This window comes from Melanerpes formicivorus, unplaced genomic scaffold (assembly GCF_026170545.1).
Source record: "Melanerpes formicivorus ecotype bairdi unplaced genomic scaffold, bMelFor1.0.p_v2 SCAF_13, whole genome shotgun sequence".
In the NCBI taxonomy this organism is placed as follows: Eukaryota; Metazoa; Chordata; class Aves; order Piciformes; family Picidae; genus Melanerpes; species Melanerpes formicivorus.
In genome coordinates, this window is record NW_027142365.1 from 11080014 (window position 1) to 11104603 (window position 24590).

At 42.8% G+C, this 24590-nt stretch overlaps 1 protein-coding gene across 11 annotated transcripts in view; it reads left to right on the forward strand.

Moving 5' to 3' along the window:
• The window catches only part of ABI1 (abl interactor 1), a 71365-nt gene that overhangs the window by 31729 nt on the left and 15046 nt on the right, over positions 1-24590 (forward strand). For 7 of the 11 annotated variants that reach the window (XM_068146077.1, XM_068146080.1, XM_068146086.1 and 4 more), the window contains exons 3-6: positions 10648-10824; positions 19369-19383; positions 20166-20266; positions 23664-23804. In XM_068146077.1, the coding sequence (XP_068002178.1) occupies positions 10648-10824; positions 19369-19383; positions 20166-20266; positions 23664-23804 (434 nt within the window). The remainder of the gene's footprint in view (positions 1-10647; positions 10825-19368; positions 19384-20165; positions 20267-23663; positions 23805-24590) is intronic. The other 4 variants (XM_068146078.1, XM_068146083.1, XM_068146088.1 and 1 more) reach the window with 1 other exon arrangement.

Consider the following 24590-nt stretch of genomic DNA (forward strand, 5'->3'; position numbering starts at 1 on the left):
ATGAAACTATTTCCCTGGGCTGGATGAAATATGTAGTCTTTTAGTCAACTCTTCTGAGATGCTTTCTACTAGAGCTGCCTGAATCACTTAGAATAAGTGTATCTAACACATTTATTCTTTTGGAAATTACTTGGAAAGCTTTTAGAATGCTGTTTCCTATGTGAAATGTTTGCCTGAAATAAGATTGTGAGGACACTGTTGAGTGGTCATTCTTGGGTAATGCCAGGTCACCTACTTCAGTGCTGTTTAAAAGCATCATTTAATCAGTAGAAAAAGAACAAATAAAATGTGGATTGAATTTTTCCAAAGGCATTTTTAGAAAGCAGAGGTTCTGCAAACAATTACATGACTTAAGCAAACATCCTGGAGAAACAGATTGTGCAGATCTTAATAAAGATACTTTTGCTGTGTACTCCTCCCCCTCCTTCCCCTTTGCCTGGATTTCTTCATTGTGGTGGTACTTAAAACAAATGCATAGCTGTTTATATGAGCGCCATACTTTGGGAAGTAAACACTGTCTATATTGCTGAATGGATATATACAGCTTGCATCCAGAAAGTCCATTGACCTCCCTTAGGAAAACCACCAAAGTGGTGGTCAGAAGGCAGGCCCTGGAAGTTGGCACAGCTGTCTTTTCATAGTCCATTAAATTGTGTCTTAATGCACCCCATTATGGCTGAGGGTAAACATTTGACTCCTCACTGACACCTCCTTCCCTGACTAAGGTAACTGCAGCAGTCTGTTCATCCCAGTCACTCTTCTGCACAGTTAGTTCCTGGCAGAAGGTCAGTAACTCTTAGTGTGCTTAGCTGTCCAGTATTGCATGAGTCAGTGGTCAGTCATACTTGAGTCTGGGGTGATTGTTGTGGAGCTGTAAAGCTTTCTCTTGAAATGCCATGGAGCAATTCAGAGGCTTCTTGCCCACTGTTGTGTTTGGAGCGCCTTTACCAGGACACCAGTGTACCTTCCTCATTTACAAATTCACAGATTGCATCAGGATGGAAGGAACCCTCAAAGCTCATCTGGTCCAACCCCCCTGCAGGCAGCAGGGACACCTCCAACTAGAGCAGGCTGCCCAGGGCCATATCAAGTCTGAATGTCTCCAGGAATAGGGCCTCAACCACATCCCTGGTCATCCTGTTCCAGTATTTCCCCACTCTCATTATGAAGAACTCCATCCTAACATCCAACCTCAATCTACCCTGCTCCATTGCCCTCTCACCAGAAGCTCTTTTAAACAGTGCCTCCCCAACCTACCTGTAGGTCCCCTTTGGATATTGAAATACTGCTCTAAGGTCTCCCTAGAGCCTTCTCTTCAGGCTGAACAGCTTGTAAAACACTTCACTGATCAATATTTGTGTAGTGTGTGTCTCACTTTTGCCTAAAGAGATGTTAAGAGATGGCCAGTCTCTCTTTCTGCTGCTGTTCACTCATGCCAGGCAGTGTTTTGTTCTCCCCCACCCCAAATTTGAGACTCAGAGGGGAGACAGTGTCTTGAAAATACAGATTTCTAGTTGCTTCTTTCTGTGTGTCATCCCCAACAGCTGACACTCCATTTCTCCCTGAGCTTTTGCAATCAAGTTTTAATCATTATGCTAATAACTGCACAGTGGAAATGTCTAATTTCTGAACACATGATCAGGCTGACTAATGAATTTACTGTAAGAGCAGTGGGAAAATGCATTCAGCACGGGGTACACAGAGGTGTCACCCCCTCTGTGCCTATGCAGAACACTTCTCTTGAAGCCTTGTGCTGCCTTTCAACCTGCCATCAGGCTGCAGTGTTTGTGTTCAGGTGCACTTGCACAGGACAGAGCCAAGAACTCACTCCTGGGTATGTGCATGTACAACTCTGAGAGGCTGGCCTCAGGGTGGTGTGTTGACTGGTGATGTTCTTTCTTTTTGAGCCATGGTCCTTTGCCTTTGTCTGGAAAGTTTTTGGTGGAGTGAAGTTGTGGCTCAGTACAGAGTGAGTGCTGCTAGGACTGCTGAGGCTGAGTAGATGTTCTCAGCACACATAATAGTAGCATTTCATATCGGTTGTGGCTAAGAGTAGGAGGCTAAGGGAAATCCATTTACAGAAACAACATGCAACTTCTTGCTTTAGTCATGTGTGGAAATGAAAATGGCAGTGGGGAAGTAGAACAGCCTTAGAAATTCCATCTCTGCCCTGACCCTTCCTCCCCACCCTATTAAAACTGGTAAATGTCATACGTGCTTATTTAGTTATCTATCTTCTGCTTTTATTAAACATATCCTAAATTACAAGAGTCCTATGTGACTCAGTCCAGAATACTGATGTAGTTTTAGGAAAGAAACATGGGAGGGAGTTTTTGTTAACAATTTTTGTGTGTGTCTAGAATATTTTAATAGGCTTCCGTGCACAATTCTGTAGAAACTGGGATTTCAGAAGTTGGAGCTGTGTGAAGTCAATGATGCTTCTAAGCCTGCCTTCTGCTGAGGTACCTTCAGAAAGATTACTGGTTACTGAAAGAGTTTTGAGAAAGGGGAGACTTGGTCAAGGAGTTTAGCTGTCTTGGTCTGTATTTGTCTTTTTGAAAACAGAATTGAGGAGCTTGTCAGATCCTAATCATTTTGATATGAAAGTGATGTGGAAGAGCTCTTTGCTCCAGTCATATGCTGAAGGAAGGTAGTGGCATGGGTAGTTAGCTAACTGCAGAGTGGAAGAAGTATACTGAAGGTTTTTTTTCAGTGGGATCTATAGTGGCTAAGGGTTGTTCTTGACATTTATTAATGAGATGAGAAGAAAACCTGTTCATTGCTGATTATTCTCCCATTTGAGTAGCACCGTATAGTGTTGCAGCCATGTTGATTGCTATACAGACTTGCTTGCTTTGTACCAATAATCTTGAAAAACTCCAGAACTTCAGTAGCTCTCATCTGGAGAAAAGATAATCTTCAGTCTTTGAACATTTAGGCAACAAAAGAAGAGAAGAAATTCCTTATGTAGAAAGCTGTTTGTGGCACTAAGCCAAGAGGGTTTCTGGTGCAGTTAATACAACCTTTAGCCTTCTGATGGCTGCTAAATTAATACTCTTAGGTTGTTCCCAGTGCAGTGCTGACCCAACTGAAAACCAGCAGATTTCCCATTGGCTTATAGAATAGAACAGAATAAACCAGGTTGGAAGAGACCCTCGAGATCATTGTGTCTAACCCATCATCCAACACCATCTAATCAACTAAACCATGGCACCAAGCACCCCATCAAGTCTCCTCCTAAACACCTCCAGTGATGGTGACTCCACCACCTCCCTGATCAGCCCATTCTAATGGGCAATCAGTCTCTCTATGAATAATTTCTTCCTAACATCCAGCCTAAACCTCCCCTGGTGCAGCTTGAGACTGTGTCCTCTTGTTCCGGTGCTGGTTGCCTGGGAGAAGAGAGCAGACCCCGCTGTACCACTGCCATTAAATGATCAAAACGGTAGAGAAATCAGAGTAGGTTTTGTGGGGGAGTTTTGTTATTCTTCAGAGTAATAATTGTTTTGAGATATGCAATAAATCTATACATGCACTATTCCAACCATGTAAGATAACCTGTATTGTTGGAAAAGATTGGCTTTGGGGTGTTTTGAGGTTTGCTTTGGTTCTCTTCAGGCGTGAGCATTCAGGCTTGTCATTATTCCAGCTTTATCAGTTCCTTACCTCAGACAAACTTTCAGAGAGTTCAGAGTTATTCTATTGAGTTTATGGGGTTTTTTTTATAGGCTTTTTTTAGATGGTTTCCTTTTCAGCCACCTGCAGTGCTCTTTGCAATTGCACATGTTCATCTCCGAAGAGGTTGCTTTTTTTGGCACACAAAATGCTTTTTGTTTGACATACAATTTTTTGTCTACTCCCATGGTGGCTCTTTAGTGAGTCCAAACTACTGAAGAAGCTGTTTAATTTTTTTCCTTTCTTGTCAGAAAGCAAGCACAAACACAGAATATATTTAATTTGTGTGTTTTGTTTAATTCTAGACAAGCACATTGCTTCCAGTAAGAAAAAGAGGGACTCATTCAGCTACTTTTAAGATGCTGAAGCTCTGGCATGGGAGCTTGCACCAGCATATTTTGTTTCTCCTTTTTTTTCAAATGAACCTACTCACACATGCATATCTTGGGGGGGGGGGGGGGGAACAACCCAGCAAAAAAAGACATTTGAAATAACTCACTCTAATTTCAGGTGCTGAAATACACTCACAGATAAAGTTGAAATTTTGACTTGGCACAATCAAAAGCATTTATCTGCTTTTTGTGCTCTTGTAAAGACTGAACACCAACGTAACGTGTTATGACTGCACATGCAGAATGTTGTTCTGTCAAAATCAATCAGCAGGATTGTACATTTGAAAAGGCTTATCTTTGTGAAGTGTCTTCTATTTTAAAGACTGGTTTTAATCAGCAGATTTTTGCATCTCTGGCTTGTGTTCAAATATAATTAATAAGTCTTTGGTTCCCTTTAGATAGTTTTGGGTTTTGTTGGCTTGGTTTTTGGTCGTGTGTGTCGTCCCCCCCCGCAGAAACTTGTGTTAGCAATGCTGCTGTTAGATAACCATTGATATCCAGTTCACTGTATAGGACATCTACAGCTCGCTGGAGTAGAGGGGATGTACCTTGACAGTTTCCCTTCTCAGAATCCTGTCTTGGTGAAGGGTAGATAAAGGGTGCAGAGGGAGAACTGGAGCCTGGAGAAGAGGAGGCTCAGGGGTGACCTCATTGCCCTCTACAACTACCTGAAAGGTGGTTGTAGCCAGGAAGGGATTGGTCTCTTCTCCCAGGCAACCAGCACCAGAACAAGGGGACACAGTCTCAAGCTGTGCCAGGGGAGGTTTAGACTCGAGGTGAGGAGGAAGTTCTTCACCGAGCGAGTCATTAGTCATTGGAATGTGCTGCCCAGGGAGGTGGTTGAGTCACCATCCCTGGAGGCGTTCAAGAGGGGATTGGATGTGGCACTTGGTGCCATGGTCTAGTCATGGGGTCTGTGTTGATAGGTTGGACTCGATGATCCTCGAGGTCCTTTCCAACCTTAGTTATACTGTGATACTGTGAACTGAGAAAGAGAACTGTTCTGCAGAAAAGTGTTTGTCCTACACCATGAAACTCAAGAGGATGGTTAGCAATCATTTATTTGGGTTCTCTCCTGCCGTGGTTGTGAAGCGGTGGTGTGTGGTGCTCAGACACAGCTGACTCTCCAGCAAATACTGGAAGGTGTATTCTAGAGTGGTAGAGGATTGTGTGTTAGAACAGAGAATAACATCCTGAAAGTGGCTTATTTCTTCCTCACTCCCAGCTTCTGATGCTGAAAAGCCACAGACTTCAGGAGGCAGGTAAAAGATAATTGCAAATAATCTCCTCGTCTTCCCTGCTCTGTCTCTTCCCGCAGCGATCTACATTTCTTTTCTACCTGCTTATTAAAATCATTCTCTAAGGGACTGAACTAGCAGTTGGAATTGAAAGACCAATAAAACTCCCCAAACCAGTTAGCTGGAATGCAGAAATTCCTGTTCCCCACTGACGTGTGTCAGACATCATTAGAGGGCTTCCTTTTTTTCCCCATGTTCTTTAAAAAGTGATGTTCACAGCGCACTTCCTGTTGGAGTGTGTGTGCATTTGGTTTGCTCAGGCAGCTAAAATGGGCAGGAGGCTTTGCCAGCACACAGGAAGCATGATCTGTAGCTCACTCCTGCATTTCCCCTAGCAATTAAAAGCATGGGTGGAAGCTGTTTCACAGAGAAGTCTTGGCTATCTTTGTTGCTGAATTTTGCTCTGGCAGAGCAGACAGCTATGGTGGAGTTGCCCCTACCTGTGCTCGCCTACACTCCCTGTCTGCTCTCAAAGCTGCTGCAGGTGGGCAGCTCCAAGAAGCTGGCCCAAGCAGCAAGGTGCTTAGAACAGCACAGGAAGCTTGGCAGAGCCAGGACTAGGGCTTCAATCTGCAGTTTTGCAGGGTTTTGCTTCTAGCCATAGACCCAGCCCACTTCTTGCCTGCACTTGAATGACATCCTGGCAGACAGCTGCGTCTTGCGTGCAGGGCCAGCTGCTTCTGCAGCACTGTCTGACCTCCATACTCCAGATGTTTGAAGTTCCATTTCCCTCATACTTATGTGAACTTTAGCAAAGTGCTTCTGGCATTTCACCAATGCAACAGCAAGGAGGGAGGACTGTGGTTTTTAACTGTTTTCTTTCCATAGTGAGGGCCTCTGTAGAGCTGCTAAAAATCTCTTCCTCTGTAGGACTTAAACTCCATTTGCCTTCAGTTGCCATCTGTCAGTCTTCTTTCCCACATCCCTTTCCCTGTTCCCAGAGACTCCTGCAGACCTCATTTTCTTATGCTGTGTTGACATAGTCTTCCTTTCAGCTGGGGAAGGTGGGCTGAGGGTGTGATGAGAAGCCCTTGTATCTCTCCATAGATGCCACTTATTTGCAGAGCCTAATTCTGAGGTGGCATTTCAGAGGTGAGACTTAATGACTTCCTTCAGCTGGCCCCTTTTTTTGTGCTCAGCATCTTGCATGAACGTGTGCTGACATAGCAGTTAGACAATGATGTGAGAAACTTCTTTACTTCTGCCCCATCTGAAGGATGAATGTGTCCTCCGTAGCAGTCCTCCCATTCCCAGTTGGCACTAAGAAACAAACATCAGGCATGAACTCAAGCCTGGCTCTTGGACAAGTGGGATGGTTTCTTTGCTCTGATTCTTGTCCTAGAATGTAATGCACCTGCTCCCAGCCTCTCTAGCCTGTCCTTGCCCTGTGTTCCCTTTGTGCATGCCCTTTTTCTGCTCGCTTTCTCCAGCAGCATGTGTGACTAGACTTGCCAATATGGTCCTCTGAAAAGCATCTGTATAAATAATCCTTTAGCTGAACAGACCTCTCTTCCCTCTCCTTTGCAGTGCTGTTGTGTAGGTATTTGTTCCACCTCACAGATAGTGCTTTGGAAACTGGGGTAATTGAGTCCAGTGCTCAGTGAATCCTGGTCTTCCTTTTGGAAGAAAGACTTCCAGTTTCATAGCAGCAGGAGGGCTAAAGGTGAGGCTATGTGACTATGGCCAGTAAACTGTAAGCCTGTTTCTCTAGATCTTATTTTCTGCTTCTTGATGTTAAAGAGGTTTTAGCAAAGCCCTCTCTCTTTTCTGGGTTGGTTCTTTGTTGATTTGATTGAGGTTTTTAAGACATCTGAGTATCTTAACTCTTGTAAGCATGCACTCTCTCAGTCAGGAATCAATGTTTTTGTTACATATGCCTTGCATGGAAATTGGTACAGCTTAAGAAACATAAATCTGGAGCTGGACATGCCATGGGCTGTGTGCATTATTGTTTTACAGTCTGTACTTCTGAATTCTAAAACCATACAGCAAGCAAACTGTCCTAGGTGAATGGAATGCCTGTCACATACTTCCCTCCCTGACACTGCCCTTCCCAAATGTCCTGATATCCCAGGAAAAGTACTTAATGGAAAGGTAGAAAATATCTTCAAACGTTTGAAATCTGGTCTGCTTTATGCCAGTGGTGACTGCTAGGAGAGTCTGGGAGAATCTGCTGGTGATTATAAAGAAAAATATCTAAATTCTTAAAGCAAGTGGCAGCTTTATAGGATTACAGTGGTACATATCTGGATTCAGACACAAGTGAAGAAATCTAGTGTCAAACTGTCACAACAAAAAACACATCCACCACTTTTGACATCCTCCACCCCCCATCTGTGGATGATACTAGTAAAGTGCATTCTTAACATTGTGAGCTGATGTATAAATAAAAATACACGTGTTCATTATGAGTATAAATATATTTTAAAAGTGTGCCCTTACCTGTGTACCCTTTGAAAATGGGACTTAGTTATTTTCCCTTTGTTCTGTCTAGTGTCTTGCAGCCTCTGATGATGACGAGCGTTTTACACAGACCATGCAAGTTGTTGGGTGTTGATGTCCTTAGGTGATTGCGTTAATCTCTAAAGGCTCTTGATTGTGAACCCTCTCTGCAGGAAAAGGAAGGTGATGTATCAGATTACAGGAGAGAGGTCTTATCTGGCTCCTCTAGCCTTTTACCTTAGGAGGCCTGGATTTACCAGGACTTGAGGAGATGAAGCTTTCTGGAGAGCCTGCCCTACTAACTGCAACTTGTCTGTATGTTAAAGGGAATGTGTGAGAAACTTCTATCTATAAACCTACAAGAAAATACTGCTGGATTTGCAGCTCTGAAAATACAACTCTTCATTCTATTTCAGTTGCCTCCTACATTGCCAGCACCATGTAAGAAGCAAACACACAACTACTGTTTGGCTCTCTTGTTACCAAAGCAGATTGGACAGGTACCTGTAGCTGCAGGTGCCACACATGGCCAGAACTTTGGCAATGGTCTAGTTTGGCTGCTGCCTGGTACATGTGACTTGTATTTCATGGCAATTAACTCTGGTCTGTCTGGATAGCTATGTTATCCTGCTCAAAATTGCTTGTGTTTTGGAAGTTAAAAACATTGCCTTTGAGTAAAACTCCAACACCAAGCAAATAGATAAAAATACTGGCATGAGCAACAGTTCTGTGCTTTGTTTTGCATGATGAACACAACAGTTAATAACATGCAGTCTTTATAGAGCTAGCAAAAAGTCATTGCTGCTTGAAGAAGCAGGGTGCTGTCAGGTGGCTGATATTGCTCTGGGCAAAGCATGTGCTGGGAGCTCTGTTTTGCATAGGGGCAAGTATCACCTCGCTTTTCAGGTGTTCCTGCTGTGATAAGAGGTCAATCTGCTTTGCTTTGAGCAGAGAATTAGTCCCTTAACCAGGCATACCTGCATGAGCATCAGGATTTACATACATACCCTAACCTGCTGGCCCTGCACTCTGGCACAGACAATCATAGAATGGCTCAGGTTGAAAGGGACCTCAGAAATCATCTACTCCAACTCCTCCTGCCATGGGCAGGGATAGCTCTCAACTAGACTTGGTTGCCTAAATCCTCATCCAGTCTGGCCTTGAACACCACCACAGATGTGGCATCTACAGCCTCCCTGGGCAACCTATTCTAAAGTCTCACCACCCTCATACTGAAGAATAAGATCCAGACTAAACCTCTCTCTCTCTCATCCTAAAACTATTACCCCTGGCCCTGTCTTCTCTTGGCTTGGGTTATATTATGAAAGCTGTAGGAAGACTTTACAGCTGGCTGCTCTATACCTAATTTTGGATAAGCTGTCTGATGTAATTAATATATGTTCTTTTTTTTGTTCTAAGAGGTTTTCCCATTAACAAGAATTTGTTGCAAGATTGCTTCAGTCATTTTCCAAATCTTGTATGGCACAGCATCTGTTCCTGGAATTTCTTATCCTCTGCTCTAGTAATTTGTGGAATTCTCATTGTTTATTGCAGGGAGGAAAAGGCAGTCTTCCTGGACCACCTGCTAGGAGAAGATACAGCTTTTTGTACTGTGAAGGGCTTTGGGGTTTTTTTGTTTCTTTTTTTCTTTTGACATCAACATCAAGAGAACTCTTTATACTAAAGATGTGTTTCTGTTTATCTACTGAACAAAAAAGTGAATTTATTAGTAACAGTAGCTGCTGTCAGTGAGAATGGAGTAGGAGCATGGACTTATTTCAAGGGGCTTAGTAGCATTTTAAAATACAAGAGTTGGGGCTGCTCAGCCTGAAGAAGAAGAGGCTCCAGGGTGACCTTAGAGCTACATTTCAATATCTGAAGGGGACCTACAGGAAGGGCTTGATCTTGAGGTTCCAGTAAATTAAATCCTAGAGGCTTGAAACAGACTTCCTAGAAGTGGAACTTCTGTGGCACCTAATGCCTGATTTGTACTTGCTCTCTTTCAGCTAGTGTTTCAGTGGTGTTTATACTGCATATAGAAACTTAGCCCTTACTCAAAGCTTGGTTTGATCCTTCAGACTGCTGGACTGACTTTTCATTGTCTCTTTATTTTAGAATACAAAACTTCATTTTAGAATAAACCAAACCAGGTTGGAAGAGACCTTCAAGATCATCCTGTCCAGCCCATCAACCAATCCAACCCACCTAAACAACTAACCCATGGCACCAAGCACCCCATCAAGTCTCCTTAGATATGCTGAGCTCTATCAGTTGATTAGGAAATATTTTATGTTCCTTTACCTGCAACTTTAAGGCTCTGTTTTATTCTTTTAGTAAAGCTGCTATAAAGAATATGACTGAAATTAGCCTCGGTGTAGGAATAAGTCCTTCTCTGTGCAGACACTTACTCTGATATGCACTGATGGCTTTGCTGAAAGAAATTACTGCACAGACTTCCCAAGCTTAGTGCTCCTCTGGGGCTCCAGGCAAATTGCTTAGCTTGTCTGTCCTGGTTTCCCAGCTGTGGAGTTGGAGTAATTCATTACTAGTGTCAGTCATAGGAATGTCAAGGGTTAATCTGCTAGGACTACGTAGTGTCTTTAGTGTGTCAGAGCAGTAAGGTATTGTTGTAATTGTGTTATTAATATTGGTTATTTCATTAAAATGTAATTTTCAAGCAATGTTCATGTAGATTAAACTCATTTCATCAATGAACTGGCATCCTTCCAGCAGGATTAACTCGGTTCAGAGTCTAATGGTGAAGCTTAAACCTGTAGATAGCTCTGTAAAGAAACCAGCAAAAGCCTCAAGAAACCTGTGCTTTCTTGCTTTGAATCTAGACCGTGGACATCCACAAGGAGAAGGTGGCTCGCAGAGAGATAGGCATTCTGACCACCAACAAGAACACCTCGAGAACTCACAAAATCATCGCGCCAGCGAACATGGAGCGCCCTGTAAGGTACATTCGAAAGCCTATAGACTACACGGTGCTGGATGATGTTGGCCATGGCGTAAAGGTAAGCATGCCTGGGCACCCGAACGCTGAGAGTGACACAGACCAGGAGCTAGGACTGGGACAGAATGTGGTTGACATTAAAACCTTTGAGCTCATTTGTAGTAGGAAGGATTATGGGTTTGATACGCTGCCATGTACAAACATTTCAGTAATGGACTGGTTGACAGTGAGGGGTTTCTGAGCAATGCTTGCCACAACCCTTGTGACTGTCAGTGTCTGGAAGTAATGGCTCATGATCTTAGGACTTGTCAAAAAAGCCATGACTGACTTCTAAAATTATCACTCCTGCCTCCTCTGATTGTCTCTGCCAGTCCCTTTGCTTCTTTTGTTATTGAGCAAAAATAAGTTACCCGTTATGGGAAAACTGGCTGGTGGGGTGGGCAGTTTGGTTGGGATCTTTAGGAGGGTGGTCAGCTGGTTGGCATTTAAATCGTAGTGGCACTTTGTGTCTCACTCCCTTTGTGCTATTAGGCAGCCTCATTTTTCCTTTTCTCTAAATAAAGCCTTCATAAATGAATGTTTCCCTCCCCTGAAATGGTCATAGATGAAGTGAATTGATACAGCACCCTTTACTCTCTGGACATCATCTTATAAAACAGAGCTTTGGTTTCCCCTAGAGCAGGCCTTGTCTTGAGTGGCATTAAGAAGCTTTTATTCAACACCCATGTATTATCTAAAGCTTGATGGGCTCTGGTCAGTCAGTTGTGCAGCTAGATCAGCCGATCATGTGCCCTTTGAGTCACTGAGCTTTTGAGAAACAGATCTTTTAGAATTACTTGACATGAGAGTGACAGGTACCTCCTGCTTTGTAGTAACCCTCTAGATGGCAAGAGGAGTCTTAATTTCAACACAAGTTAGAAAGCAGCTCCATACCATGACAATTCTAGGCTATGAATTAATGTAGTGAGAACTTTAGACCACTTGCAGTTCTTTGTTTTGCTTGTAGCTAATCCTCTACTACACATGTAACACTGAGGCTTGTTTTGCACTAACAATTTAAGTGAGACTGGATGATGTGCTTTGTGGAGGCCTTTGCTGAAGCCTGAAAAGCATGCTCTGAATTGGTGTGAAATAGAAACAGTTGGGTCAGAGAAACTGCTAATTTTTCAGTACAGTGTCTGCATTTGAGGAGAGAGCTCTCTGAATAGAGAATACAGCAATCCACAGATTTCGTGCCAGGATAGTGGTCTCTGCATTTCAGTGCTCCAGGGATCAAGTGCTATAAAAGACTTCAAAAAAAAAAGAAAAGCAGATTACTATTATGCTCTGCAATTGATGCTTTGCTGAACCAATTGTATTGTGCAGGCTCAAAATGGGGTTCCTGATCCATAGCACCGAAGTCGCTAACGTGTAGCAGTTACGTTTTCCAAGACGATTCCTTTGCTTTTAGCAGTACTGGTCTCTTTATTGATGTGACCCTGTTTGTTTAGGGAGTGGAAATGAGGTGCTGTTTGCCTATTTCAAGGCAGCCTTCATAGAACATTTTATAATAAGGGTTTTTTTTTTAACTGTTAACTGTTTAATGCTCTATTAATCTTAGTCTGGTCAGAGGTAAAATAGCTTCCAGTAATAACCAAAAGAACTAATTACAAGTCAACTACAAATTATATCTTGCTGGGTTTTATTGATTTGTCTTACAACTGTAGAAGGCATGAAACCCTCAGCAGAAAAATGATGCTGGTATTTTCTGTGTGGACTTTTTATGCAAGTGAAATAAGTTGCCAGCTAGGCCTCAGGTATGTAGTTGAAGAGGCTTGTCATGCATTTGACACATTGACCAATGTGGACATTCACTGCTGAGAAGAGTGGGAAGGAAACATACAAGGAAGGAAATGAAAGCTACAGGCTGCTTTATAGGCTATTTCTGCTTCTATTTCATTAAATACTGATCCTAGGAAAAATGTCATTAAAATATGCAGTATATTTTAAGGGCTCCTCTCGATTTGGTTTATATAAGAAATGTAAATAAAAATACTGTCTCAGATTTAAAAGGAAAAAAGAGAAAAAAGGAAGATGGGCAGTCCTCAGAGTGAATACTGCTTTCCCCTGTACATCTGCCATCTGAGCAAATGTAGAAATGTCTCCATGTATACTCACAGCTGATTTACTTTGTGTCTCTAATGCACGTCATGGCTGTGCAGAGGGGATGGAAAAGCAGATGCCTGTGCTCGTGCCATGGAGAAGGGCTCTGCATGCTGCTTCTGCCTCACATGCATGCTGCAATTTTTGTAGGGGCAGGTGTTGAGAGTGGGTGACACTAATGGTAAGCAGCTGCCCTGTATAGCAGATTTCCACCTCTCTGGAAGGCAGTGCTCTTTCTTCCTCCAGCAGCAGCTTGGTATAAAAGCTTTCGTTGAGCACCCTGGGATCACAGAGGTGTTTTCTGCTTCTGCCTGAAAACTCTGTGGCAGCTCCAAGCTATCCCATATGGACCTTTCCTTTGCAGGGGCAGATACAGAGCCTCCAAAAGGAGTAAAACTGCCTTTAAAAAAAATTATCACTTATACATATATATACACACACACACACACACACACTATATGTAAATACATGCCTATGAAGCCAAGGCTAACAGCAGTCAGAATCAGGGTGGCTTTTAAAGTTGCTTTGCTATGAGAAAGCTTTCCCTTGCAACACAAATATTATGTGTAGATGGCTCCAAGAAACACACAGGCAAGCATTTTTGCCGGTCTGTTAAGTAGTTGCTCATCTGCCACCCTCTGGGGATAGGGGAATGTAGCTGAAGTCATCCTTGGTAAATAAGAGTAACTGTCACGATGTGGGAGCCTACCTTCCTGTGTAGAGCTTGGTTTAAAATTATTAGGCAGAGGCTACTTGGACATTTCCTTCCTTCTCTTCCCCTTCTTTTGTGCAAGGGAAAAAAAAAGAGTAGTGTGCCAGCAAATAAATAGGTCAAATACAATTACTCATACAGAAAATCCTCAGTTTAAGAGGGGGGAGAAGGAGGAGGAAGCTTGGAAACTGCCTTAGAAGCCTAGAAGTTCGTCTTTGAATTTATTACAATCTTCTTTTTTTTTTTCAAATAGAAGGCAGGTAGAATTGCAGCAATTTGTATAATGGCATCTAAGTGGGGAAATTGAAATGATGCCTTATGGTTAAGTGAGATAAAATGTTGAATACATGCTAAATTGAAATGCTTAATAGCTGTAATTGGATCAAGTTTGGGTTTGTAGAACTATCAGATCCATAAACCAAGCTTGAATTGTAGATGAAGACTGATCACTTTCCCAGTTTTGTCACCATCAAGCACTTGCATTTCAGTCCATTAGAACTGTAAGAATCTCTCCAGCCCAGGAAGTCAAACAGGAGTTAAGCATTCAGGAATATTTCTCAAGCGAGTGGAAGTTGGAAGGACTCCCTTAAAGGAAGGGATTGGGCCAAAGCTTGCCAAATGCTAAGCTTAGAGATGGGAGCCTTGCTCTCACCCTTGTGATACTTCTCAGCCTGCCCTACTTCCCTGCAGTCCTCGTGCTCACATCTGTGCTGGTGCAAAACCAAAGTGCAGATGCGATGCTGATGTGAGGGTGGAAGGCTACCTAATTGTGTCTGCTTCTCCTTTAGGATAAGACCTTTTCTGTGATAGCCACTTGAGTATTAACCTCTAAATAATTCACTGCAATAAAAACAAAGGCAGGCGTCCTGAACCTGAGCCTTTGCTGCCTTTGTCCCTGTATTAGCCTCTGTCAGACACTCATGCTTCAAAGGATGTCATGTTGCCAATTTCATTAATGTCACATCATCCCTCTGGGGTCATGGCCAAACAGTAAATATTGCTGTAGGGTAAAGAGCCCTTCTCTGGGGGGGAAAAGGAACTCTTCCTGTTGCCAGCTGTAATGACTGTTGGGACTGTTGTCACTGTAGATTTCATTGGGCACTTGCCACTGGAAATTCAGAAGTGTTTGGTGTCAGCTGATACAACGTAGGTTTCAAACCTTTCTGCTTACAAAGAAAACTTGAAACTGTGAGGTCTCTTTATTTTCTGCTTTTCATTTCATTCATTTATTTTCCTTTGACTTCCCTGTGGCTAAATTTAAAGCTAGCAATGCAAAAGAATTCAAAAAGCTGGAAGTATTCAAAGGCAGGAGTCCAGGTATCTTTCTCTGAGCAAGACTCTGAACTTAAGTTAGTCTGTCATCCAGCAGCAGAGTTGTTGGGGTTTTTTTTTTAGGCTAATAAAAATATGTAAAAAGATTTTAAGATCAAATGTGACCTGCAAATTTTTGCCTGCTTGTTTTGGAAACAACAGTAAAAAGGAGATAGAAGTCATTCTAACAAGTTACATCTGGTAACTGTTAACAGGAGATGATGTAATTACTAGGCTGTAAATAACACCTGGGAGAGTATATAGTTAAAGGTGAAATTGCACTGAAGCTCTCTTCACTCACATCACACTATTATCACTTCACTTCACACTATTAGAGTGTTGAGTTTGCCAGAGCTTGCTATTAATGCAGATTAGACTGGCACAGGTTTTTAAACCTTTATTTCCACTCATCAGCATTTATATAGGACAGTCTTTATTGATGGTTTTCAGTGCTCCTAGGTCTGTCAGCATATAGAGTGAGACCAGCCCTTTAAATTCAGGAGCTGGAGAAATAGTGAATGACATAGACCAGGGGAGGTACAACCTACTTGCACAGAGATGTGAAGTTTCTGCCGCCTGAGACGACTGAAATGTGCAGGAGAAACCTGCTGGACCTCAGTGTGATGAGGATTTTGCTCCTCTCTGCAGACCTGGCCTCTCATATTTCTGTGCTTATAGATATATTTGCTCACACCAAGAAGTTGTGTGCAACGTCCACAGCACTCATTTTCCAAACACAGCTTGGAAACACTAATTCCCTGAGTCATGATTAATGTTCCCCCATGAGTTGTTACTTGGCATGGAAACTATGAGAAACAGATAGATGGCTGTCTCCTGACACCAGCCAGCAGAGTCCCTCAAATATTTGGACATCCTTTGGCTATCAATAGATACTCCTGGTGGCCTCACGCACTACCCATTCTTGGTCCTGTCCCCTTGGCCTCAGTTACAAGAAACCTGAAGCACTGTCTTTTTTTTCAGCAGGTATTTTCAGACTATTTAGACTGCTAGAACTGGGTGTGCTGGAACTGGCTGTGCTGGAATTGCCAAAATAACTTGTCTTAAGCAAGTAAACCTCTTACTTAGAGTCAACACTCAACTGTCCCAAAGCATTGCTAGTCCTTTCTTAGTCCAGGTGCTCTGAATTCCTGGCACCATTTACAGAAGCAGCCTCACTTTTGACTTTGCTGGAGGCCCTCATGGCTGTTGCAGACCCCTCTTTTGCCTGTGGCTTCAGCTGCATTACTCCTTTCCAGCCTGCTGCTGTCTCAATCCCTGGCCAAGCTGCTCTCCCACACTGCAAAACTCTCCGGATGTGTCACTGCCCTAGCTGTGATCTTTTGGAAGTGCAGTGAGGTTGACTCCTGTTTCTTGAGCCTGAGACTGTGGTTTCTTTCTCTTAATTTTGTGACAGCCCTTAAAACTTTGTTCAGGACTGCCATGTGCTTGATGGACTTTCCCTGGAAAGGCAAATTTGTTCTGCTTCCTTCTCAAAAACATCTCTCTGCTATGATGCTTGCAACAAACCTCAATCAATACTGCTGCTTACCATGTCTCTTGGAACATCCTGATCTGTTTCTTTGCCTTGGCATCACGAGCATCTCCAGCAAGCCCACAGGCTGTGGTTTTGTTCTCATGTGTGTGCCATCCAGGACTCTGGTATTTGGCTGAAAACTGTCTCCTGTGCGTGCAGTAATGCTAGTGTGGGGAGAAGGGACTCCTGCTTCATTACAGCTTCTGCAGGAGTTCTCTGTGCTGCTCTTCATTTGACTAAGCCCTTTTCCTTTTGCACCTCCTATCATTTTATAGATCCTTCTCAGAACAGTCTATTCCCTCACCAAGCTGTGAACCTTATGCATGCTGCTGCTTCTCTTCCTCATGTGCTGCATTTCCTTCCTTCCTGACTCTGACCTTCTTGCTTATCAGGCGGTTGGTGATGGTTGTGTTCTGCCAACTGAGAGAGGCATTTGTAGGGGGGTGCTTAACCATGTGCCTTTTGGTTTTCTGCTGGCTTTGTATCCCCAGTTTTTCTTAAAATCATGAGTCTGGACCCTGCTGCCTAGGCTGCTCCCAGTTCAAAGCAATTTTAATTGCTTAGAAAGCACTCCATTTGGGTTTCAGACCATGAAATGCAGCAAGGTCGACCTCATACACTTAACCAATAAATACAAGAAAATGCGTCCTCCTAATTAATTAGCTTATTAACCATGATTAAATAGCCATATGGTTCATCTTGCTTGAATTAATTTACTTACCTCCCTTATTTCTGTCTTTTGGATCAGGAGTTCGTCTCCCATAAGAATCCCTGTTCTTTTTGTGTTCTTCCCTTCTGTGTTTTCTTGCCCATGACTCCTGTTTACATTGGTAGCAGCAAAGAGGACATGTGCAAAGCTTTTTACTTCTAGAAATCAATATGCCAACAGTTCCTAATTCTTCCCAATAGTGTGTGTACCTGTCTCTCTGTTGTTTTACTGTAACAAGAGAGATGAGGCTCACCTGATGCAGTGGTAGAGACTGGAATCGAGGTCAGGAGCTGTAGGACTTGAGATACATGCTCAGTGTGTTAAAAACAGCAGAAGGGCTCGAGAAGATGAGGATTACTGAATCACTGCTAGCTGGTGACATTCATGTTGCGACTGCAGCGGAGGCAGAAGGTAGCGGTGATTGAGGAGGAGGTGGAAAAGCTCGCCATAAGTGCTGAGTGACACTGCATACGGAAGGAGGGAGAGGAAGCTTCTGGTTTGATGGTTTTTGAGGCAGGCAAATTTAGTAGTAGAGGCTGCGTAAGGAACCTTTTAATCCTATACAAGGTTTCTCTCTGTGGCTGCTGGGAACGGATGGGACCGAGTGTGTCACTTCTTAGTCTCTTCTAACAAATTCTTTGTGTTATGCCATTGCCCTTGGCAACTGGTGAAGTAAGGGGAAGGGTCACATATTCCCAAGAGAGAGGAAGGCCAATTTCAGTGCTAAAAGCCTGTGTTCAAAATATAATGCTTGAGAATCTACCCTGGCAGCCTGGAAACTGAGCCTTCGTGTTTAGCCATGAAATGAGTATGTGGGGACAGAAGTGGTTTAAATGCCTTACTTCTGCCACTGCTGCTGAACTTCTGCCCAGTCTGGGAGGGAATGGGATGACCTTCAGGTTATTTACCACAGCTAAACTTTTCATTTGAGTTTTGGAGCAGCTTTTGTGTTTCTGTTCTTGTAAGACGAATCGCTTAAGGGCAGCGGTTTCAACCTCTTTTGATTTGTAAGCCCCAGCTGTTCCTCAGTGGTTTTTGCAGACCCTGTCAGAAATAGCACATAGGCACTTTGCTTTGTAGCATCTTTTAACCAGTTTGTTTTTCTGAGTTCATGGATGCCTTGAAACTGATCTGTGTTTCTTGGAGGAGGAGATGAAGATGCAAACTGCACTTGGAAAAGTAGTTCATTGAGAGGCTTCTTCTGGAAGTGATGGTTTATTTCCAGACCAAACACTGGGATTACTTTATGTTTGGGGATTTTGTGTTTGCTACTTTTTATTTAATTGGTGAAATCAAACTTTTTCTCCATTCAGAAACAGGGGTCCCCATTGTGGTGTCTCCATCTCTGTCCCCCATGTCATTGTGTGTCCTGTAGTGCCACAGAAGAAACTTAAGAGAACTGAATTTGAACATTCTTAAAATTTTAGATTGGTTTTCCTTATGAGGCCATATTTTCATATATATTTAGTTAGTTAGTTTCATTTATGTATATGTATGTGCATCTGTATTTTTTTCTTCCCTCTGCAGTGACAGAAGCTGTAAAAATGATATAGTCAGGTCATATAATGACTTGATTCTAAAAGCTGAAATTTCAAAATAACCATCATTATAGCTCTGCCAACACAGTTCTGAGCAGCCAGTGCTGTGCTCTGCCTTGAATCAGGTTTCAATCAATAACCCAGAGGTGAAAGGCACTGCCTCTCATCCTGGTTGAGAACTCCTTGCTTTATTTACCTTCCAGCACACCAGCTAGGATTTCTTCAAAACACAAGGAGGTTAAGTGTCAAAGCAACAGGCAAGTCTGTTCTGTGCCATACAGCTCGAACTGTGGGTTTGTCAGCCAGCTCTGAGGTGCACATTGCCATTGAAATAGCACTGATTTGGGTTTGGACTTGAATGGTCAGCAAAGGGATTTTCAACCCTTTGCTGCCTGTGGGGAGTCTGGCAAACGGACCAAGCAAAGCTTTGCTAAACTTCATTCTGACACAAGTATTTGTCCTGTGGTCACTCAGACAAGGAGCTTTAAATGACTGAGACAGGAAAAATCTCTGTTAGTGTACTGGGATGGAACTGAGTAACAGTAGACACAAATGACTTTAAAAAAAATGTGATTATCTGTAGTTTAACCTGTCCTATCAGTTGTGATGGATCTGCCATTAATTTCTACCTTTTTCCCCCCTTTTTTGCCAACGTTAAGTGGCTAAAAGCCAAGGTAAGAAGTGTTATTTCTCCTTTGACCCACAGTGCCTCATGTGACTGATAGTAGAGGCTGCAGAGCCATTAAAACTGAAAACTAGCACTCTCTTATGCTCTCCTCTGCTTTCCATAGGATATTTAGATTAAACATGCTATACTTGACTTTTTTTTGTTTTCATTTACAGCGTCAGTATATCTGCAATACATTGACACCTGCATTTAGCCATAGAGACATTAATTCCTCTAACACGTTTAGTGCTTTGCTCTGAATTTAGTAGATGCCTTGATTCCCTTCACTTACATTTTATTTATTTATTTATTCATTTATTTATTCATTTATTTATTTATTGGTGGGAGACTTCCCAGACAACCTGAATGACTCTGCTAGTCAAATAGCAGGGAAAGCGAGAAATTAAGGGCCCGTGCTGACCGTATTGTGCTGTCAGTGTTAAACTTTGATTGAAATTATTAACACCCCCCCCCCCCAGTGGAGATGAACATAAATGTGGCTTCCCATTAAAGAGGATATAAGAGATTTGTACATGAACCTGTCAATTGCCTACCCCTCTGATGTCTGCTGTAAATTAATAGCACAAAAAAAAAAGAACATTAAGCTTGTGTTTAGACTCTGTATTTGCTGGTGTCTGTCTTGCGTGTAGTTGGAAACTTGCTGTTTGACAGCTGTCTGGGAATTCTCACTTTGTATTCTTACACTCAAAAAAAAGAAAAAAAAAATAAAGCTGTCAATAATAGAGCTGCTCTGTTATAAAAATAAAACCACGTTTTCCCTTATTTCAGCATGGAAATAACCAGCCTGCAAGAACTGGCACCTTGTCAAGAACAAATCCGCCTACACAAAAACCACCGAGTCCTCCCATGTCAGGCCGGGGAACTCTGGGGTAAGCAAGGAGGCTGCTTGGGTCCTGTCTGTGTAATAGCAGGTTTTAATTGTGCCGGTTTTGGTGTTCTTTAAATACATGGATGGATGGAAACAGATTGCTTTGAGCAAAGAAACAATTATCTCTTCAGTAACAACCCTTTCGGCTGCATTGATTTTTGTTTTCCTGATGATCTTTTGAAAGAATGTTATTTCATGGAGGAAGGATTTGTCACCGATACAGGTGAATGAGGAGGCTGTTGTTACCTCTGATTTTTGGGGAGAAATCCTTAGTGACACAAAAGAATAGCAATTGTAACTCCAGTGAGGGAAAGAGGGTGTTAAAGTTTATCTACTTATTCCTTAATATTCTAGGAGATAGGAAATGGCTGTTGGTGCCATATTTGTTGTGTTACTGAAGCAAAATTTGTGCATTGTGAACATATTGGCAGCACTGATTCTCAGAGGCTTAGGCATTTTTGGTTTTATGCTGAAATGAGGAAGGATTTTGCTATTCTCAAGTCCCACTGTGACAAGAGTTCCCTGCCGTTGCCTCGTATTTTGCTGCTATGGACCTGTGGGGAGTGAAATCTGCTTATCTTGGTGTGCCAGCAAGTAGTTGTTGCTAGAGACCAAAACATTAATACTTGAGAAGCTCAGAGCACGTGCCATATGGTTTTGTCTGTGCAACATCTGCCAAAAGGCGTCCTAAACAAGACTTCCTACATATTTGTTGCTCTGCTTTATGTTCTGAGGGGCTGAGGCACTGTAAGGTGGCAGGCATGGTTGTGTTGGATTCAGATATGTTTATCTGGATGAGGTGGGGAGATGGAAAAATAAGGAACAATGACACACAACAGGATGGGGACCAGGAGCAGCAGTGAAGGAAAATCAGAAGCAGCAACTCCCTTTGTCAATGACTTCAGTGATTTTTAATTCTGACTTGATGCATGGCTGCTTCAGGATGGCAGCGTTTGCTGTGTATTGTGCAAAGAAATCACCCCAGAGGTTTCCTCAGCATGTTTTGTGAAAATTCCCATTGCTCAAGGGCACACAATCAGTATTCCAATTGTCTCTCTTATCCCAGCTGAGAGAGAGTTGTTTATCAGCCCTGGGAAGCTGGGTTGTGTTTTCATGTCCTCCTGGACGTTTGCTGGTGTACGAACAGCATGGATGTGCTAGTGAGCTGCCTCTCTAATGCTCCCCCCTGAACAAGCCAGAGCTGTTTGGTTGCCTTAGCTGATGCCTGATAAGGATTAATCAGCTGAATGTCATTTCCAGATGAGCCTGACAAGAGGCAGCAGTTGGCTGAGGGGGAGGAATAGTGTGGGTTCCTAACAGAGATTTCTATCTGCCCTTCTTGTTCAGGAAGTACAGCTCTTGTCTTCAGCAGCCGTGTTCTGCCAAAGCATGAAATATCAGAGGCATGACTCTTTCCCTAATCTATGCAGAAAAAATTGCTAGAAACCACAAAGATACTACTCCTCTCCCTTTGATCCAGAAAACAGAGATAAGCATGTAAAATTAGAATGAGCTTGGCCTTTTTCACTTTGGCCTTTAAATATGAACTGCCTGTTGTGCAGCTTGTTCCTTCCAGGAGGGACTATCTAAAGGAGTATGGTGAGGAGGGAGTCCTGCACAGGCTGAAAAGGGAAAGGGTTAGGGTTAGCAGAGGTCTTCTTGCTGGGCCAGGTATAAGCTATGGAAAGCCTTAGATGCTCAGACTAGAACTACCTCAGGGCAACAGTGGATTGCTGGGGCTGAATGGAGGGTGTAGTTGCAGTTGTGCCCTGAGGGTCCTGGGCAACAGCAAGGCTTTGGACTCCCTGTAGGTCTCCCTGGTGGTCATGGGCATCAGCATTGCACTGAAGCATTGGGGAGTGCAGTGAGGTGGGGAGCGCTGGACAGTGTCAGGACGGAGTGTTTTCCTCTTCAAAGACTGGCAGAAAAGCTGAGGGAAGGATTGAACTGGAGTGATACAAAGAAACTGGGTTTGGCTTCTCTGATGCTTAGGAGTTTGAGTGTTTTAGTGAAGCCAAGAAGAACAAAGGAGAAACTGAGGCATGGCTGAACCTGAGGATGTAGTGGGTGGCTGCATTTGACAGTACTTGTAAATTGTACAAAACAAGTAGTACTAGAGAGCTGAGCAGTAGTTCCTATTGGCAGTGCATTGCAAGGTAGAATACTTGAGGCATTGATTTTTCAAGGTTGGAAGCATATGTAAAGTCTTCCCTGCTGTTAGAATTTTGTCTGGCAATGTTTAGAGCTCTCTCTCTTACAACTGCAATATGAAGTTTATTTATTTTTTCCCACGACTGAGCTCTTTTGGCAGATCCATAGGTGGTGGCAGCCTGCATATTAAAGTCATCTGGAGTTCTTTGTATAGACAAACTCATTTACAAACACCACAGAGCATGCAAACAATGATGGGATTTCCATTTTTCTCCTGGAGAGGTTGTAATGAGAGAATGTTACAGTTACGTCCTCTCTTGTAAAGAGGAGGTCAGTCAGTTCTTAAAACACTAGGAAGCCATGTAGTTTACCAGCTCAGTTACAACCAGTGACAGGACAAATGATTGAATGCCAGGAGTTTAGTATGCTTGGGTTTGTTTAGCTGGTGTATTGCCAAACTCCACGTCTTGCAAGGGATCGCTTGGTTGCTAGCGAAAACTAAAGAGCTCTGCAGTTTAGGACAATACATGCACTGTTCTTAAGGCAGTGATGTGTGTGGTAAATAGATCTCAGAAGATCCATCTTATATTTCTGACCTGATGCAATCTGCTAGGTGACCCTGGAAGCCACTGGGCTTCACTTTGGCTGCAAAATGGAGATAATGAAGCTCATCTGTGAGGCTTAAGTGATCACTTAAGTGATCTGAGATGGCTTGGTTGCAGTGTGAAACAATGCTACTAGAAAGAGTGCTGGTGATGTGTGACTTGTCCTCTGAACCTTTCAGCCTTGCTCCTGTTTTAAGGAGTAGAATTCTTTTAACTAAGAGTACTTTTGGAAGGCATTTGGAGGGGAGGGGAAACAGTTCAAGGGAAAGCGATTGTCCTGTGCAGGGTGCTGCTGAAATGTAACCCCAGTATGTTATGCAGGAGGAACTGTGGGATGTTTTGGGCTTCAAAGAATGTATTTTGGGTGGTAAATTTAGTTCAGGCTTTTTAAAGCAGTTTGTGTTGTAGGACAACTTGTATGGATCTATCTACATAAGACTGTGTTGGATAGTCGAATGTGACCTGTCTACTGTGCCTGGTGGAATTTGCTTCATGTACTGTAATGTGGATCACTGCAGTGATCTCTCATGAAAACTTCAGGAAACACATAGCTTCAATACTTTATACCTTTGGTCTTCTGATCCTTTATCTTTCTCTCTTCAAATCTTTTTTTTTTTCCCTCTGTTTTTTTCCCTTGAGCAGGCGAAATACTCCTTACAAAACCCTCGAGCCAGTCAAACCACCAACAGTCCCCAATGATTACATGACCAGTCCTGCCAGACTGGGCAGCCAGCACAGTCCAGGAAGGACAGCTTCCTTGAACCAGAGACCAAGAACACACAGGTAGAACTCTCTTCTCACTGTTAACTCTTTCCTGCCTGGCATGCTGATGCTTGCTAAAGTCACCTAAAAATTTTGAATCTTTATGCCTGTTGACTTACTGTTGAAAGGCAAAAGGTGAGCTATTCTACCACCTCTGCGTTAGCAGAACTTCACTGTGTTCTTCATACTTTCTAGAAGCCTCATTATCTAGCAACTTCCATAACCACAGACCTTGTTTTGTATCATCAGTTTGTTTTGTTCTGTGCTAATTGTTTCTCAGGAATAAACAAAACTTCCAAACTTAGGCAGTTGCAAGGTAGGGTAATGAGTCCTAATGGATTTCAGTCTGTATTATTAACCTTAGCCTACAATACACTTAAGCTATTTTTTGTCTCCAAGACCACTAACTGCAAAGGGAAATTTCTGTGGATTAGAAACACTGTGATGAAGATATTCTGCAAGAGCTGGTTGCTTTGTTTGTCTAAAACTTCATGCTCATAATCAATGCTAGCATGATAAAACCTATTCACAGAGCAGGTAATAGTATCAGCCCATTGTTTCAACATGCTTATGGGCTTTGGTGAACAAGTAGTGTGTGTTCTGGGGGAGAAGGGTTCTGAATGTACCTTGCTTGGGAGCTAGTTATTAATGTAACTTTTTTTCCCCTCAATTTGCAAGGCTAGATCTTTCTCTGAGCCTCTTCAGCTTTTTCAGACTGAAGTTTTGAAGTTTTCAGACTGAGTTCAGGTTTTTTTTTCAGTTAGATTTTTTTATTGTAGACTCTAAACTGTAGGGGGAAAAACCCAA